The sequence below is a fragment of the Barbus barbus genome (assembly GCF_936440315.1).
Source record: "Barbus barbus genome assembly, chromosome: 6".
Classification (NCBI taxonomy): domain Eukaryota; kingdom Metazoa; phylum Chordata; class Actinopteri; order Cypriniformes; family Cyprinidae; genus Barbus; species Barbus barbus.
The window spans coordinates 22,087,069-22,104,308 of NC_136734.1; the positions used below are offsets into that span (position 1 = coordinate 22,087,069).

The 17,240-nt window shown below is 39.0% G+C and overlaps 1 protein-coding gene across 2 annotated transcripts in view; it reads left to right on the forward strand.

The window, feature by feature from the left end:
- The window catches only part of LOC306871112 (EGF-like repeat and discoidin I-like domain-containing protein 3), a 191,286-nt gene that overhangs the window by 162,783 nt on the left and 11,263 nt on the right, over positions 1–17,240 (forward strand). For both annotated transcript variants that reach the window (XM_079418814.1, XM_079418815.1), the window contains one exon: positions 13,582–13,737. In XM_079418814.1, coding sequence (XP_079274940.1) covers positions 13,582–13,737 — 156 coding nt within the window. The remainder of the gene's footprint in view (positions 1–13,581; positions 13,738–17,240) is intronic.

The following is a 17,240-nucleotide window of genomic DNA, read 5'->3' on the forward strand; positions in this document are numbered from 1 at the left end:
CCACTCCATGTAATCTCAACAACCAAAGTATCTCATAAATAAAGAGATTTGCAGGTTCTGACACTCCTTTTAATCAGATAGTCTTGTGTTTTGTCAGTTAATTATCTCCTGTGTCTTGATAAATATGCATGTTGCTCTACATTCAATTAAGAGCATCTCCGGCCAGCTACTATAAGAGAACTTCTAAAGATGCCATGTTCTCTGATTAACAAGTGCTCTGGCTGAATAAGGTTCTCACTACAAAGCAGCAGTGAAACAGCAGTGGACTTGCTATTTACTACATCTCCCAGTGCTTTGCATAAATCACTGTAGATGTCATTAAAGCAAACCTTTTTGTGTAGGATTAGACCGCCTATCATGGTGAGATGCCTCTGTAAGGGTCTTAATTTACTGATCTTTAATGAGAAAATGGCAAATTATTCACAGCCATTTTATAATCTTATTATTCACAGCCATCAATTATTCACAGCCATCAAGTACCTCCGGACGCTAATGCTAACGTGGCTATGAAAGAACTTTGTGCTGCTATTAGCAAATTACAAACCCTGCACCCGGATGGAGCCTTTATCGTTGCTGGGGACTTCAATCACTGCACTTTTAGATCTGTTCTCCCTAAATTTCATCAAAATGTCTCCTGCACTACAAGGGGACATAAAACATTGGACCACGTTTATACTAATGTGAGTGATGCCTACAAAGTCACACCCCTCCCCCACCTGGTTCAGTCTGATCACCTCTCTTTGTTCCTGCTCCCCAAGTATACCCCAGTCATCAAACGTGTGAAAACTACGATAAGGACTGTTAAAATCTGGCTGGAAGGTGCTGACTCCACTCTTCAACATCAATTCCAGCACACAGACTGGAGTGAGTTTGCTGCCCAGGCCACCACAAACTCTCAGATTAACATTGACATTTATACCAACTCTGTCCTGGAGCACATCAACAGTTGTGTGAGCAGAGTGACTACACACAAAAAAATAAAAATTTTCCCCAATCAGAAGCCCTGGATGAACAGAGAGGTTCGCCTCCTGCTCAAAGCAAGAGATGCAGCCTTCAGGTCTGGAGACCAGGAGGCTTACAGCTCAGCCAGAGCCAACCTGAGGAAGGGTATCTGCCAGGCCAAACTCACACACAAACAGAAGATTGAAGATCACTTCAATTCTTCAGACCCCCGGCGTATGTGGCAAGGCATACAATCTATCACAGATTACAAACCACCTAACTCTGTGCCCCCCTCCAGCTCTGCCTCCCTCCCAGACGAGCTCAACCACTTTTATGCTCGTTTTGATCAAAATAATAAGGAGATCTCACTCAAAGATGAGCATCAACCCAGTGAACTGCCTCTCACACTCTCCACATCAGATGTTTACTCCACTCTGCGTAAGGTGAATGCAAGTAAGGAAGCTGGCCCTGACGGAATACCTGGTCGTGTGCTTAAAGCCTGTGCGGAGCAGCTAGCTGAGGTCTTCATGGACATTTTCAATCTGTCCCTGGCCCAAACAACTGTCCCCACTATCTTCAAAACCTTCACCATCGTACCAGTACCGAAACATTCCACTGCCTCGGTCCCTAACGACTTCCGTCCTGTTGCACTCACCCCCATCATTGCCAAGTGTTTTGAGAAACTGGTTGCATCCCACTTAAAATCCTGTCTCCCTGCTACACTAGACCCATTCCAATTTGCCTATCGCCACAATAGGTCAACAGAGGACGCCATCTCAACAGCACTTCACTCTGCCCTCACCCACCTGGACAGTCAAAACACACATGTGAGAATGCTGTTCATAGATTTCAGTTCTGCATTTAATACTGTAATCCCCTCCAAGCTGATCTCCAAGCTCAGCCTCCTTGGAATCAGCACACCCATCTGCAATTGGATTATAGATTTTCTGACTAACAGACCTCAGTCCGTTAAGTTAGATAACCTCTCCTCCTCCATCATCACCCTGAACACCGGCGTGCCACAGGGCTGCGTACTGAGCCCTCTCCTGTACTCCCTCTTCACCCATGACTGTGTTCCTGTTTATGGCTCCAACACCATAATCAAATTTGCAGATGACACCACGGTGGTAGGTCTGATCAAGGATGACGATGAATCAGCCTACAGGGATGAGGTGCAGCACCTGGTTGTGTGGTGTGCCACCAACAATCTAGAACTAAACACCCAGAAGACAAAGGAGATCATTGTGGACTTCAGGTGGACTAGGAGTCATGCACACACACCCATCTACATCAACAGAGCTGTAGTGGAGCGTGTGTCGAGTTTCAAGTTCCTTGGCATCCACATCTCTGATGACCTCACCTGGTCCCATAACACCTCCACTCTGGTCAAAAAGGCACAGCAGCGCCTCTACTTCTTAAGGAGCCTTAAGAAAGTTCACCTGAATCCCAGGATCCTTGTGGAATTCTACCGCTGTACCACTGAGAGCATACTCACGAACTGCATCTCAGTATGGTACAGCAATTGCTCCGCATCTGACCGCAAAGCACTCCAGCGGGTGGTGAAAACTGCTCAACGGATCACCGGCACCCAGTTAACTTCCATTGAGAACATTTATCATAAGCGCTGTCTGGGCAGGGCAAGAAACATCATCAAGGATGCCTCTCACCATAACCATGGACTTTTCACCCTCCTTCCATCCGGCAGGCGTTACAGGTGCCTACGCTCTCGCACTAGTAGGCTCAGGAAGAGCTTCTTCCCCGAAGCTGTGACACTTCTGAACGCCACACCACCAATCTAACCTGCACCTGCTTATTACTGCACTGGTCACAGTACTTTACACACATGCATTTGCACTACTCATATTTTGCACAGACTGCACATTGTTAAAGTTATTACAATATAAACTGTCTAAAGTTGTTACTGTACAAAGCACAGTAAACTATTTCTATAAAATATTGCACTACTGTTATTTTGCATAGAATACATTGTTCTATCAATACTTGCACACACTCATCCAGCTGTATTTATTTATTTATTACCACTGTTCTCACGTCTCTGCTGTTCATAATGTGTATATATAATCCCACATTGCTCTGTTCATAATGTATATACAACCCCTACATTGCATTCCTATTTATATTCTGTATATACTCTGCTCAATACTGTATATAGCAATTCCACTGTACATTCTGTAAATCATATCCTCATTTACTCTGCACTTATATGTATATAAAACACTATATTCTTGCACTTCTGGTTAGATGCTAACTGCATTTCATTAGCTCTGTACTTGTACTCTGCATAATGACAATAAAGTTGAATCTAATCTAATCTAATCTAATCATAGATTGTATACAGTGTCATTATGTGTAGGGCATTCAGGTTTTTGTTGTGTGTTACGCTGTAGGCAATATTACAGTTGTCTTGGATGAAACAGAAGCTTCCCCATGATGTGTTTACAATGCGATGAATTTAGCACAGCAGAGTGGGCATTTTCAGTGAATTCCTGTGGAAGCCACATGGTGAGCTGTGATCGGAGGAAACATGGAATGTGGGCAAGAGCGTCCAAAAGTTCAGAAGTGCCCAATTTTATGCAAATGTAAAGTGAAAAATGACGCTAGTTGGCAGCCAATCGCTATGAGAAGCAGGTAATGAGGAGTTTTATTGAAATATAGTGTTTTTGAAAAGCACACACACACACACATCTATATATGAAAACTTGCCCAATGTTTTCCCCCGTCCAATCACATCTGATAGCTGCTTTATTCCATTAAAGGCAGGGTATGCAATTTTTCAAAAACGTTTTAGAAAACTGAGTCGGGCCCGAGTCCCAAAACAATCTTGTAGCCAATCAGCATTAAGGGGTGTGTCTACTCATGATATGGAGGAGAGAGCCTTCAGTGAACAGCCGAGCCGAGCGACAGAAAGCTAGAGATGGATCAGCTTTCCAGCGCTGAAGAGAACTCAAGGAGCAGAAGGCCTCTCCCCTCCTTGCTGAACGCGATCGATTTTGAAAGCGAAAGTACCGATAAAACAGCGCACATAAGAAAGCGTTTGCACGCAACGCTCTGTGCAATCGACACCCCCCCAGCCCCCCACCCCGATGAGACAATGAGATACAGACCGTGCAATCCTCCTATCGAGTCTAACTCGTGAAGTCCGAACTACCGAGGATGTAAGTCCGAAATTTGCGTACTTGGTTTTGAGAAACGCGCGCAGACCTAACGTTACGTCACCAGACTATTTGCTCAATCTTCTCGGTAGTTTAGACCGCGATGGAAACACAGACAGCAACAGGTCTAGGCGAAAAAAGTTCCTGGAACATATTGTTCCAGGTAATTTCGGGGGAAAAGCGGCTTATGTTTCACAGAACTAATCGCTGCCTGGGTTGAGTTGGCTACATATATTATAGGGCGGAGCTATCAAAATAGGGGCGAGACCCTTTTGGGGTAGGGGCATGTTTGCTTTTGTGATTTCAAAGATCAACATTGGCTTTCAGAAATTGCTTACCCTGCCTTTAATGCCCTTTAAATTAAACATTTTGATTTTATTTGTTCTATGTTTTGAATCTTAGCAAGACTTGTTTATATGTAGTATACGTATTAAATTATTTAATCTTTTTTTTTTGTTTGTTAACCTTTCTTTAATTTTCAGAACTTTTCATGATAAAATTTAAAGTGCCCCTATGGGTAATGAAAGGTTCATATTTTGGTTTTGGGAGTCCCCAACAACTGGTTGACATGCATGCAAGGTCATTTCATTTCAGTTTCATTTCATCATGCCTGTAATGCCTGATAAAGCAGCTTTTGTGAGCACAATAGTGCTTTGTGTGGAGCATTACCGGGGAAACTGCTATTTTTACCGCACCAAAAGTGGTAGCTAGTGGCAAAAAATTATTTTGCATTTTCATTCAGACCAATGCGAAATATATATATATAATTGTACTTTGTAAGAATTGCATATGCAATTCATGCATATGCTGCTGTTTATTGCTAAGGCGTTATTAGGTAAATTGCCAGCTTATATCTGTTTTTATCAAATTATACTCATACATGGATGAAACACTCTCACTACAGACTATGTAAATACATAGTAAGCTAAACTGTGCCCATGGCAAAAATGCCAAACTGTTTTACAGACACCACATAGATGTGAGGCCAATCTAAAGAGACTAGTGATCTGTCTACACTTGAACAAATTGCTCAAGTGGAGGAGCCTGGGCGTGGGACAGTAATTAGGAGTAATGCAAGATTGATTCGTACTCAGCAGCAATGCCTTGATTAATGTCAGGCTCTCTGCAAACAGAAACATGTGTTTTTGTTAATCAGAAGGTCTGGTATAATTGCTCTGTGTTTGGAGGGCTGTTTTGGTATGTAACCTGGTGGATATTTCTGGCGATGAAAACGGGTTCCCTTAGTCAACAGCACCGGGTGCATCTTGTCACAGCTCAAAGCCGCTACTTGCGTGTTGATTAAATTTCTGCTCTGTCGCAGTTGTTTATTATGTACACACTTCAAAAAAGGAATGTGTCACCCCCCAAGACAACATATCTGAGAAAAATGCTGCCTTGGAAAAATGAGGGAATCGACATGACAGAAGTTGAGAGGAATTGTAATTGTCTCCTAGAGTAGTAATGATGACTAGCTAAATAAAGGCTGGGGCTACTGCTGTTTTGATTAAATGTCACACATGAAAAATGAAGCTCAAAAAGTGGCCGTCAGAGCTCATGGAAAGAAGGCTCTACAATATGCCCTGGGATTTAGCATTCATGGGATCAAAACAGTCCACAAATATATTCTGGCACACCAAAATGTCTGAAATATGTTGGTAAGTGGCATTCTTGTAGTGTAGCCGCTTTTTTTACAAACCTTTTTTCTATTGTTTTGAAGCTATTAAATTCATAAGTATTGCTGGTTGACATGCATTGCTTCATGCTGAATGGAATAGCTTTTTAATGTTATTTGTCTTATTACCAAGCCTTGTAAAGGAATCAATAGAAACGCTACCTGAAGCCATGTTCTCTCACTGAACTAATTGTGAGTTGGAAACAAAGTCTTCAGGATTTCAATACAATTATTAAACAGGCGAAAAAAGGATTTTCTTGATTCTTGGTTCCAATCCAGCGCGTAAATGAATCGGAACAGCTCCCTCAATGAGTCGAATCCCATTTGAGCTTTGGAGAAGTAAGCCTTTATTTCACAATAAAAAGCAATATACTTCTACACATTTCCTTTAGTTTTTAGTTATGTAATCTATGCATAAATTATATACTTTTTCATGGTTGATTCTAAATGGTCAGTCACAATATTCTGTGACCAAATATTTGTGTATAATTGTCCACTGTCCCTGGTCAGTATCACATAGTTTATCATTTCTGTGGCACTAGAATTCTAAATGCAATTGCAAATAAATAAATAAAAATAATAAAAATATATATATATATATATAAATAAAATAAAATAAAATGTTCTAAATTGGTGCCCATTCTGCCAATGCTGAGATAAATAGGCAGCAGCAAGCAAGAACTTTTTATTTTAAGTGAAGTGAAGTGACATACTGCCAAGTATGGTGACCCATACTCGGAATTCGTGCTCTGCATTTATCCCATCCAACGTGCACACACACAGCAGTGAACACACACACACACCGTGAACACACACCCGGAGCAGTGGGCAGCCATTTATGCTGCGGCACCCGGGGAGCAGTTGGGGGTTCGGTGCCTTGCTCAAGGGCACCTCAGTCGTGGTATTGAGGGTGGAGAGAGCGCTGGACATTCACTCCCCCCACCTACAATCCCTGCTGGCCCGAGACTCGAACCCGCAACCTTTGGATTACGAGTCCGACTCTCTAACCATTAGGCCACGACTTCCCTTTTTGATCATTCCATTACTACAGAGCCACATTGAACATTCTTTGCATTAGTCAAACTACAGATGCATTACATGTGGTGTTCTTTGCACATTAATCTGCGCTAGGAAAAAGTATTCTGCTATTAAATATTGTTCTCATCACCTCTAACACATTACTGTTTTCCTGTCAAGTTGTTTACTGAAAGAATGAGAATGCAACGGATGTCTGTGTTCACCTGTTAAGAAAAGGTACTTTCTTCTTTTTTTATGTGATGTGTGCAGGTGTGAGGAAGTGAAGAGCAGGAACACTTTCAGATGCATCGAGGGCTTTTTGTAGGCAGATGGTGCTGATGTGCTCACCAGGGAAGCAGCTAGATCAGGGGAGTGGTGGGCAAGCAAAGGGTCCTGGATGAAATAAAAGAACACTGGGTCTCATTCACTAATAACTGCATAGATTATTTATATGCACAGGACAACTTTTCACTAAACAATTCCACCACAACTTACATATAAAGTTATGATTTTATGAAAATATGAATTTATTCATAACCTCATTCAAATATTAATGAATTTGGAGTATTCTAAATGAGTAACCAACATGCCCATGGTTAATAATTTGCACAAAACAGACCCAAAGCACCTTCAAATAAGGGCTTTCCATACTCATTGTCAGCCAGCATATATATAGTGTCGAGCAATTATAGTATGTTTTAGTAGTAAGCATTTTGATAATCATGTTCATGTTTGTGATAATGTTAGTACATAGATTTCACATACATATTTGTGCATGGTTAGTGAATAAGACCCATTATTCTTTATTCCAAGATGCTGAGTGGTTTTTGCCTTCATCCTCAATTTTCTGGGTTTCACGTGTTTTATTATCTGTTCTTTGCTCGGTTTACATGCCATGGAAGCACTGGAGCAATGCTGATCAATGTTTAAAAGTGTTAAATTTATCAATTTTATTCAAATTCAAAAGTCTTGGGTTGAACTAAACCTGCTGAATTATAGCATTGAAGAAAATCTTTTGGCAAGTTTCAGTTTAGCTTGTTTTCAACATTAGTGATGTTTTTTTTTTTTTTTCTTTCAGAGTGTTAAAGTCAAGTATGTGGGTGGTTGTTTACATACTATAGGGACTTTCTCCCCTCTCTCCTCCAGAACTGAAAGTCATATAAATGTTAACTCGGTGTTTGCAAATGATTTCAAAATTAACTAATCTAATTTAAGAGCACTTCTAATCCACATCACAGACCCTCTGTTAGATTAAGGCCAATGAAACTTTCACTTTACCCAATTTGAGTTGATTTCCCTGAGTGTCAGCGTAAATTCGATTAGTCGATAAATGGTGTTACTTCAGGAAGAAAGGAGATGCATCTAATGCCGCAATTCACTTAACATTCTTCAATCCTTGCATCTAAAATCCTTTAAAAGGATTATCACTGAGTTGCTGTGCACTTCACCTGTGTGTATAATGGGCTGAGGAAACACCTTTTTTTATTTACTAACACCCATGTATTTCCCACCTGTTGGAAATGGCAGGAAATTATCTTGTAGCTTGAGGCTTTAGTCTTTAGACTGTTAGCACATAAATATTCATAATAAAATTAATAGAATACCTTTTTATATCTGTTGAAATTCTGTAAGTTTTAAGTTTAAACTATTCAAAGACTAATTTGATCCAAACACTGTTCAAAATGGATTGGGAAGTTGATGTAAAGTAAGAAAATTTATGAATCCAGATTATTCTGAATTCAGCTGAATTTGGATATGAAAATTGTATTTTGACAACATTTAACAATTATCAGTGGTACTTTAAGAAATTTGGCTAAATACTTTGACATTTGTAACATTAACCTTCCCATTTTTAAACCCCGCAATGACAGTTTTATCCATGGATCTTTTAAGTAATTGAAAGGAAATCTGCATCATTGCTTTCCTGCGCTTTATGACAACACAACAACGAAATTATCAGCACATGGCCTGATAAATATCTAAGCTTCTATCTTGTCCTTTCACAGTCGAGCAAAAATGATTCTCAACTTGAAGCTGCATTTGTCACCTTAAGAATGTCCTTAGTTCTTAACTGGATTTGAAGCATGGATTGCTAAAGAAATTGATTTCCTTCAGGGAGTAATTTTTTTAAATGATCTATAGCCATGATAGAATGGATGAATGCAGTGGTGGATTTTTTATTTATTTATTTATTTAATCGCTGTGTTAAAGCCTTAAGCCTTAATAATACAAGAGCAGTCACATTCCACTCACATGCAGATGTTCACCAAAATACCTGCTTTGTTTTCAAAGGGGCTCTTAATTGATTGACTGCACTGTTATTTTCACAAAGGTATTTTTTCTGTGGAAAAATAAGTCATTTTTTATGTGTGTGTGTGTCAAACTCTTAGATGAGGTTTGGTGGTGTAAATTATGCATGCAGTGCAAGCGCACTCTGAATTGAGAAGCTGTCAGGTCTGTTCGAATCTGGACGCTTGCTATGAATTGGAGATGCTTTTACTCATGAAATGTTGTGTCTTTCTCTTTTCCCTCCTTCTTTTACCTCTCGCTTTCATTTTCTCTCAACTGGAGGTATTCCATTTTCCAAGTCTGATTTGTATGCAGTTTGTTAAGCAGTGGAACTAATTAATGTAATGGGATGAAAAGAAGCAATTTAAGTGTGAATCTGTACAGATGAAGAATGATTCAGGCTTGAAGGAACTGAGTGGAGCAATGAAATATTCACACAAGGGACTAATTTGCTCTTAGTCTTATCTGTTTTGAGGGACTCACACTCACTTTTTTGTTCTCTTATTGGATCTATTTTTATATATGTTTTTATCCAAAATCGATGACACAGATACAGTGATGAAACTGGTACATTTCTGAATGAAAGTAGTTCCAGATCAAATAGGTCTGCTTGTTTTCAACATATCTGTAATAAGATACTGTATTTGGTTTTACATTCATATCAATGGCAGTTGCTCATTTGGTTCAGGATTTTCTAATGCTTTTGTGCTTTCTTAAAAACAGATTTCTAACTAGCTCTAAAGCCCTTGATATATGATTCCTGTGAAGAGGACCATAGAGAGAAATCCTGGGACTGACTGTACTTTGTGTTCAAAAACATAATATCCAACAATTACTTTCTTTGTTCATTCTAGAGCCAAAAAGCCACAAGAGGCAATCATCGGGGTCCAATCAGCTTGGAAAATTATACAAAAATTGCCAAAGGTGACAAATCAGATTCTGTGAGTGCTGCAGTACAGTTGTTTAGGTAGCAAATGGCACAGTTTAGATTTTTTTTCCATAGTTTTAGCACCCCCTAGCATCAGAAATAGATGGCATTCTTCATCAGATAGGTGTCTCCGTGTCCTTCTGAACCAGGTTTTGTTTACAGTGAGCTCACAAGAATGAGATCAAATAAACAGTTCATGAATAAAATGTATTTATTTGTTTGTTTGTTTGTTTTGTAGAAGAACATGTAAAATACATACCAATTTTCATACATACCATGGATACATACCAAATTTCATACAAATTGTACAAACACTGATTGACCTTTTTTTGTTTGTTTGTTTTGTTTGTTTGTTTTTTTATGAAAGAGGAATGATTGTTTTTTGATTGTAGCCCAAATATATTTTGGGTTATTAGTCAAAATGCAAGTGTACTTATTATAGCACTCCCTAGTATCCAAAAATGTTGTGCATAATTAGTGGGCAAGATTTTAGAGGGGGACAAAAAGTGACGAAAAATAAGAACATTGAACGAATACAACATCAGTTTCATTGTTTGTTACCTGCGTTAAACACTGAAAACGATGATGCTAGACAACAGGTAAAAAAAAAAGGTAATCATCTGTCTGGTGTTTCTACTTATACCTATGGCCTGAGCACATCTCAGGGGTTGTGTGCACAGTACAGGGACTGCTGTCTGTTTGATTGGATGTTTTATGTTCTTGTGAAGCAGACCCCATGTGTTCCTTTCCAGTAGGCATGAAAGTGGGTCAGAGTATTCAAGGAATTGTAAATTAAAGGGGGTTTCAGTATAGAACTAATTTAGTCCAGCCACAGGGACCCTAATATCTCAATGGTTTGACCGTATGTTCAGTTTGATTTCTATAATGTGCCAGCATTTCACAAAGAGCTGTATTTCTCTGTAAACTGTCTGGGCTATGCAAAGCTTGTATGTGCCAGATTACTGTGCGTTGATTATGAATATGTTTGATTGCGGGTGTTGTAATAGAATGAAGGGACAATAAAATACACCAGGACTGTGGAAGGTGTTTCCTAAATCTAGGTCTGCCTGAGGAAAAATACTGTAAATAAATAACAGACAAAATTTTGGTGCACTTTGCCACAAGCAAGCTTCATTTAGTCTTGCCTGAATGACTACAAAACCACTGTCTGTGTGAAGGTTAATCACGGGTGAATGCAATAAGCACTTTTGAGAGTGGTATCTTAGCACAAAAACACATTTAATCAGTAACCTTGTGCTGTTTACCACGCAGTTTTTGCTTTTTAAGTTATTGTCATTCTGTTTAGCACAAACACACCTTTCTATGTTAATTGGGCTTATATTGAGCCTTACTTACAAAAGTCAGTGCTATTTGGCTGGTGCAATTAACACTGGGCTGTTTACCAATCACAGAAACAGTGGAATTGACTCACTAAATGATAGAGAAGAGCATTATAACCAGGCATATGTCTTGCATGGTGTAGACAAGCTTATTTTTGGCATTTAAAAAGCCAATTTAGGTGATTTGGGTGAATTTACAGCATTACCTGATTTGCATAATTTCTTTAGTGAATTAAGCATTAAAACAATGCAGACAGCATGTGCAATTAAACAGTGCTATCAGTGAGTGCAATTCATTGTTGAGAATTCCTGTGTTTTATTTATTATAATTTAAAACGGCTCACGAGCTAACACACCTGAATTCATTCGCTGGCATTGAAGATAAAACATTGTGTCCTCAGGTTTATACGTAACTGCAATTACTGCCTCAACGTCAAGGTCCTCCTTTGTTCAAACGGGCTGGCTTGATTCATTGGTCTGAGTGAGATTAGCTTTGGGTTCAAGCTTCTGTGTGAAATCAAGGACATGCAGGTGTGTCAAGCACTTCCATTCATGCAGGCCACTCAGTCTCCATCCTGTTATCATTGCAATTACCTTGGAAATGTCACATATGTTGTAATATGCAAACATAAGTAACAGTTTTATGATGAAATTATAGATGAAATTATCTCATTTAATTCCCGCATTTAGGGAACAAGGTATGAGTCTATACTTAAAAGCAGGTCTTATCCCCATAGATATGTGTGTTGACTGAGTGTAATTAAAGAAAAGTCAAGTGAAGGTTTATTGTTGTTTCTGTTATAGAGTACTAAAAGAAACACGTTCTCAAGTGACCTTGGTGGAGAAGCTTAGCATGAGCCATGCAACAGTAAATGCAACAATTAGGCAGTTATAAGAACAACCTATATAAAGAGAGGGGCAATGTAGACTGCCAGTGTAAATGATATATATATATATATGTGTGTGTATGTGTGTGTGTGTGTGTGTGTGTGTACTGCTGTTAAATTGTTGAAAGGAGCATTTATTCCATTGAGAAAACTAGTTATTCCACATTCTTTGCAGCAGCACACAGACCCCTAAGCTCTGAGGGAGGTTCCTTCTAATGTTTTTACTTTTTCTATCATACAATCTTATCTCATGCTGATTTTGCAACGGTTCAAGTTCACACATGGATTCATCATGTTGACCAACAGAAATCTGCTTGGTTTAAAAGTGATTTGTGTGTGTGTGTGGGTGTGTGTGTGTGTGTGTGTTAGAAGTGCTTCATACATTGCTACTCTGTTGACAAAACTGAACCTCAATTTTATGGCTTTTGACCGTTTGGTGCATTTGTTCTAGCAATGTGGCTCTTAAGTGCAATGGGCCTATATGAATGATTTTGTTTCTTAACCAACACTATCTGAAATGCTCCCTGTACAAATGAGCTGCCTTCTCCTTTTGTTTTGTGGTGTAGTTTAAACCATTTGTGACCTCAATTCAATAATAATGACCTAAAACATCCAACTTTATTTAGACTGCTGCAGCCCTGTAAAAAAATTATCTGAAACCTTACAAGTTTATAACAAGGAGGTATTTCTATACCATCAGCCAAAAATGGAATTTGCTATTGCAAATAAAGAGTTCCAAGTACATATTTAGGTTACTTTTTAAACCAAATTACATAAAACACAAATCAAGCCTAGCGTTAGTTCTGGCAGGTCACGTCAGTCAAGCTTGCATCAGCTGACTCTCACCTGATCCACGTCTTAACTATAGGAATATGATGCCTTCTCTTATTCATTCTTCATGGATGGGCAGGGGGCTTTTGCCCAGAACAGAACCATACCGCCAGTCCAAACTGTATGTTAATTGTCAATCATCTTTGATGATAGTAGTCCTGACAGAACTAAATAAAAGGGTTTTTTGCAGCTACGCAACAACAAGAAATCTCAGTAAATACAGCCGCATAAAATATTAACCAAATGCAATTATCACATATTGCTGTGGCTAGCAATCACAGTTCTGCTGAGCTTAAATAAAGGGCTACTTTTTATTGCCCTCTTTGCTGTGAATAATTCATGATACCCTCCAAACAAATTTACAGTATCTTAAGAAGTTATTTCCGAAGAAAAAAGTGGAAGATTCAGGCTATTTGGGGAGTCAAGTAATCACTAAAATCTCTTACTGATAGAAGAGCTCTCTCATTCTATTTCTCTCACTCTTTCTCTTTGTGTTTTTCAGGTTGACATGCTTCAGCCAACAAAAATCACAGGCGTTATTACCCAGGGGGCTAAAGACTTTGGACATGTTCAGTTTGTTGGCTCCTACAAGCTGGCTTACAGCAATAATGGCGAGAGATGGTTTATATATCAAGATGAAAAACAGAAGAAAGACAGGGTAAGATGTTTTCTCGCACACTGCCACATTTCAAAAACTCATATTATTGCAAGATGAAATGAACTTTTATCTTTTGACCAAAGGTGCTTTTATCTCAAGGTTGATCTGAATCACCTTGATTTAAATAGTTTTTAACTGTCTTTGCATTGTTTTTTGCTAAACCTAAACACTTGATTTCATAAGCCTGGATTTCAAGGACATGTTTACATCCCAAAGTCAATGAAAGTAGCACATCCTTGTCTGATATCAGGGCTGTATATTCTCCTCCATCTTGTCCTGTCAGCACTGTCCCAAGGCACCTGGGTAGTCTCTGTCTGTTTTTCTCTCTTTAGCCTGTCTACACCCAGATAACGGTCCAATCTGTCCGGCCTCAGTGAAGAGTGTGCCAGAAATGTTTGTTCACAACCCTCTAGTGGGTTACAAACGTCCAGTCCATTGGCCTGAGCTTGTCTTCTGAGGCTTCTGACACTATTCTGAACCTAGCAGTGAAGCAGTTTATGTGTATATATACATTTTGAAGACATTGCTGAATATATCGTTTTTGAAGAAGAAAAGCTGTCAGGGTTGTTAAAAGGAAAAGCTAAAAGATGGCTGAACCATGGCTTTTAGCAGTAGACATATGTCTGTTTATAACCTTAATATTTGTGATGTTTGTCACACAGCCCTGTGTCCCAGCTGTAATTTTAGTTCATTTTTAATACTGAGATAATCTTTGCATTTGGGTAAGGGCAGAGAGCTGGTGAGTATTAGCTGGCACAGGGTCAGCACCTTGGTAAGCCAAGCACAGCATGGATCTTCAGATAAAAATGTGAAAAGGCAGAGATGGCCTCCTACGATTGTAATGAGATTATTAAAACCTGGTCTGCACCACAGTGTTTCTCACTTCTTTAGTGATTTTTTTTTCCCTCAGTTTTCTCAAAGTTCTTAACTCCAATTATATCATATAAGGCTAAATTTCACAAATCCTTTGTTTAATCATACCTTCCAATAAGATGCAATATACTGTAATTTCTGGGTAGAGTTTAGAAATCACAATAGAATCACATTTTAAAATCACATTTAATGTTGGAGCCAGTGGTTAGAATAAAATAATGCTTCTCATGTGGATGAAACAAGTTTGAGTATAGCCAGCAACATGACCTGATTCCATGTCCCTGTTGAAAAAAAAAAAAACATCATATGCTGTTTAGGTATGTTCTGAAGCATGGCAGCTGGTTTGAGCTGGTTTAAGCTGGTCCTGAGCTGGTTATAAGCTGGTTTTGAGCTGGTTTAAGCTGGTCTTGTGCTGGTCTTAAGCAACTAGCTCATGCTCAGGACCAGCTCATACCCATCTTATAACCAGCTGAGGACTAGGGTTGTTTCCGATTCCGATACTAGTATCGGAAATTCCACTGATACCACAAAAAAATCTGGCATCGGTATCGGTGAGTACTTGAACCCATGTACCGATCCGATACCATTTTCTTAAACAAGACCCATAGTTATGCGCGCTAGCTTTGCTTAATGCTGCAAATCGGAAATCAATTCTTCTTCACTGCTCAGAATGCAAAGACAGGAAGTTGTGCTGTGTTGCCACGAGCAACCACTATTTAGAGCAGCGAAGAAGAAATACAAACGTGCGAGCACATTGCCAGCAAATCACTCGCATATGTGACTAAATCTTCACCCTGGGCGACTAAATCTCTAATATTAGCCACTGGCTAAAAATTCTCAGATTTTACTCGCCAGTGTGTGAGTTGGAGGCTATGGATAAGTTTAGCACACAGATATGGCCTATTGTCACTCGCCGAACACTCTAAGCGCTTCAGAGCTTCACTCTCCGTCAAGCGGTCTATTTTTCAGTTCATCTGAATGGATGCGCAGCGCACCTGTATTTGACGTACCGTAAACTCTAGTGTGAAGCGCACGACTCGCCGTCGCTTTGCTTGTTTCTTCAGACGCAGAGAGAGGGAGAGGGAGCGAGAGAGTCTTACATGTTGCGCATCAATTCTGCATGGTATGTAAACAATATTCTTTGTTGTATTTTCCTTTGGAATTCTTCAGCTTAACTGCCGGGTTCTCCGGTAGTAGGCGGAGCTAATGCACAAACGACAATCTCATTGGCTGGCGCTCACCTATTATCGTCCCTGTTTTGATTTCAGCAAATCAGTTCGAGCCAATGCAGACAACGTGATTAATATTCATGAATCCAGCAGCTCCTTAATCCTGTCCGTTTTATATTGTTCTTAGTCGAATTCATAGTATGATTATTATCAGTATTATTGATAGTTTTTCCCCCATTTATTACCAAGTTTTAATTCTAATTGCTAAAGTTCTAGCATTAAATAACACTTGATTATCATAATATATTCATAATGCTTGACTGACTGATGTTAAGAGTGTACTTTTTGATATTTAAAAAGATGTGCCATTTTCCAAACATTATATATTATATATTTTTTGTTTACTCGCCAGATTATCTATCTATATATCTATCTAGCTATATATATATATATATATATATATATATATATGGTGAAGCACACCATAAAATAATTCATACAGGGCTAGTAGTACATAAAGCTGTATAACCAGATACACACCCAGGTATCGGATCAGTACTCGGTATCGGCCGATACCCTGAGCCTAGATATCGGAATCGGTATCGGGAAGGGAAAAAGGGTATCGGAAAATCTCTACTGAGGACCACCTTAAACCAGCTCTAACTGTTTTCCTGTGATTTGCTTGCACCACACCTGTCGAGAAAACAGACAAATTGACAAGCTGTCATTGTCCACAAGAGAGTGTCATTAATGCATTAACAACTAGCTGTTCAGCTTGGTTCTGTAAACACTAGGAGGATTTAATGAAAATTGATTCAGCTGTGGTTGTCACTCTCTTCAGTATAACACACAGTCTGTATTTAAAGAATGGCATTAACACTCAAAATAGCATTGACAATCACATTTAGCTGTATTGTGTACCCATGTGTGGTCCATGATTACTTGTAGTGTGTTCCCCAAATCTTACTCTGCCTTTGGCCAAAACCAGGGGCGTAGCCATCATTTCAAAAGTGGGGGGGGACGGAATGTCTAGTGTTATACCTGTTTTTTTTTTTTTTTTTCAGTTAACCCTTGTCTAATTGACAGGTTTTATTTTTAATCATACCTTATTGCTTAATATGCTTTATGATTGTATTATTATATATGATTATAAAACAGAAGGAAAAAAAGAGAGAAAAAAGAAAAAGAAAGAAAGAAATACAACAGCTTGTCACTGGAACAGTACCCTTAAAAGGACATCTTTGTACCTTATTTACCCCAAAAAGTTTCATAGTTGTACATTACGGTACATATTGGTACTCTATATGTGCCCCTTTTTGAGTATAAGTTACAAAGATGTCCTTATAAGGGTTCTATTGTTTACATATTTCAGATTGTATTTTGCGTGTGTTGTATGCACAGTACATGGCACACAGTAATGGATACTTGCACATTCACATACTTCTTTATTCTGTTCTGTTC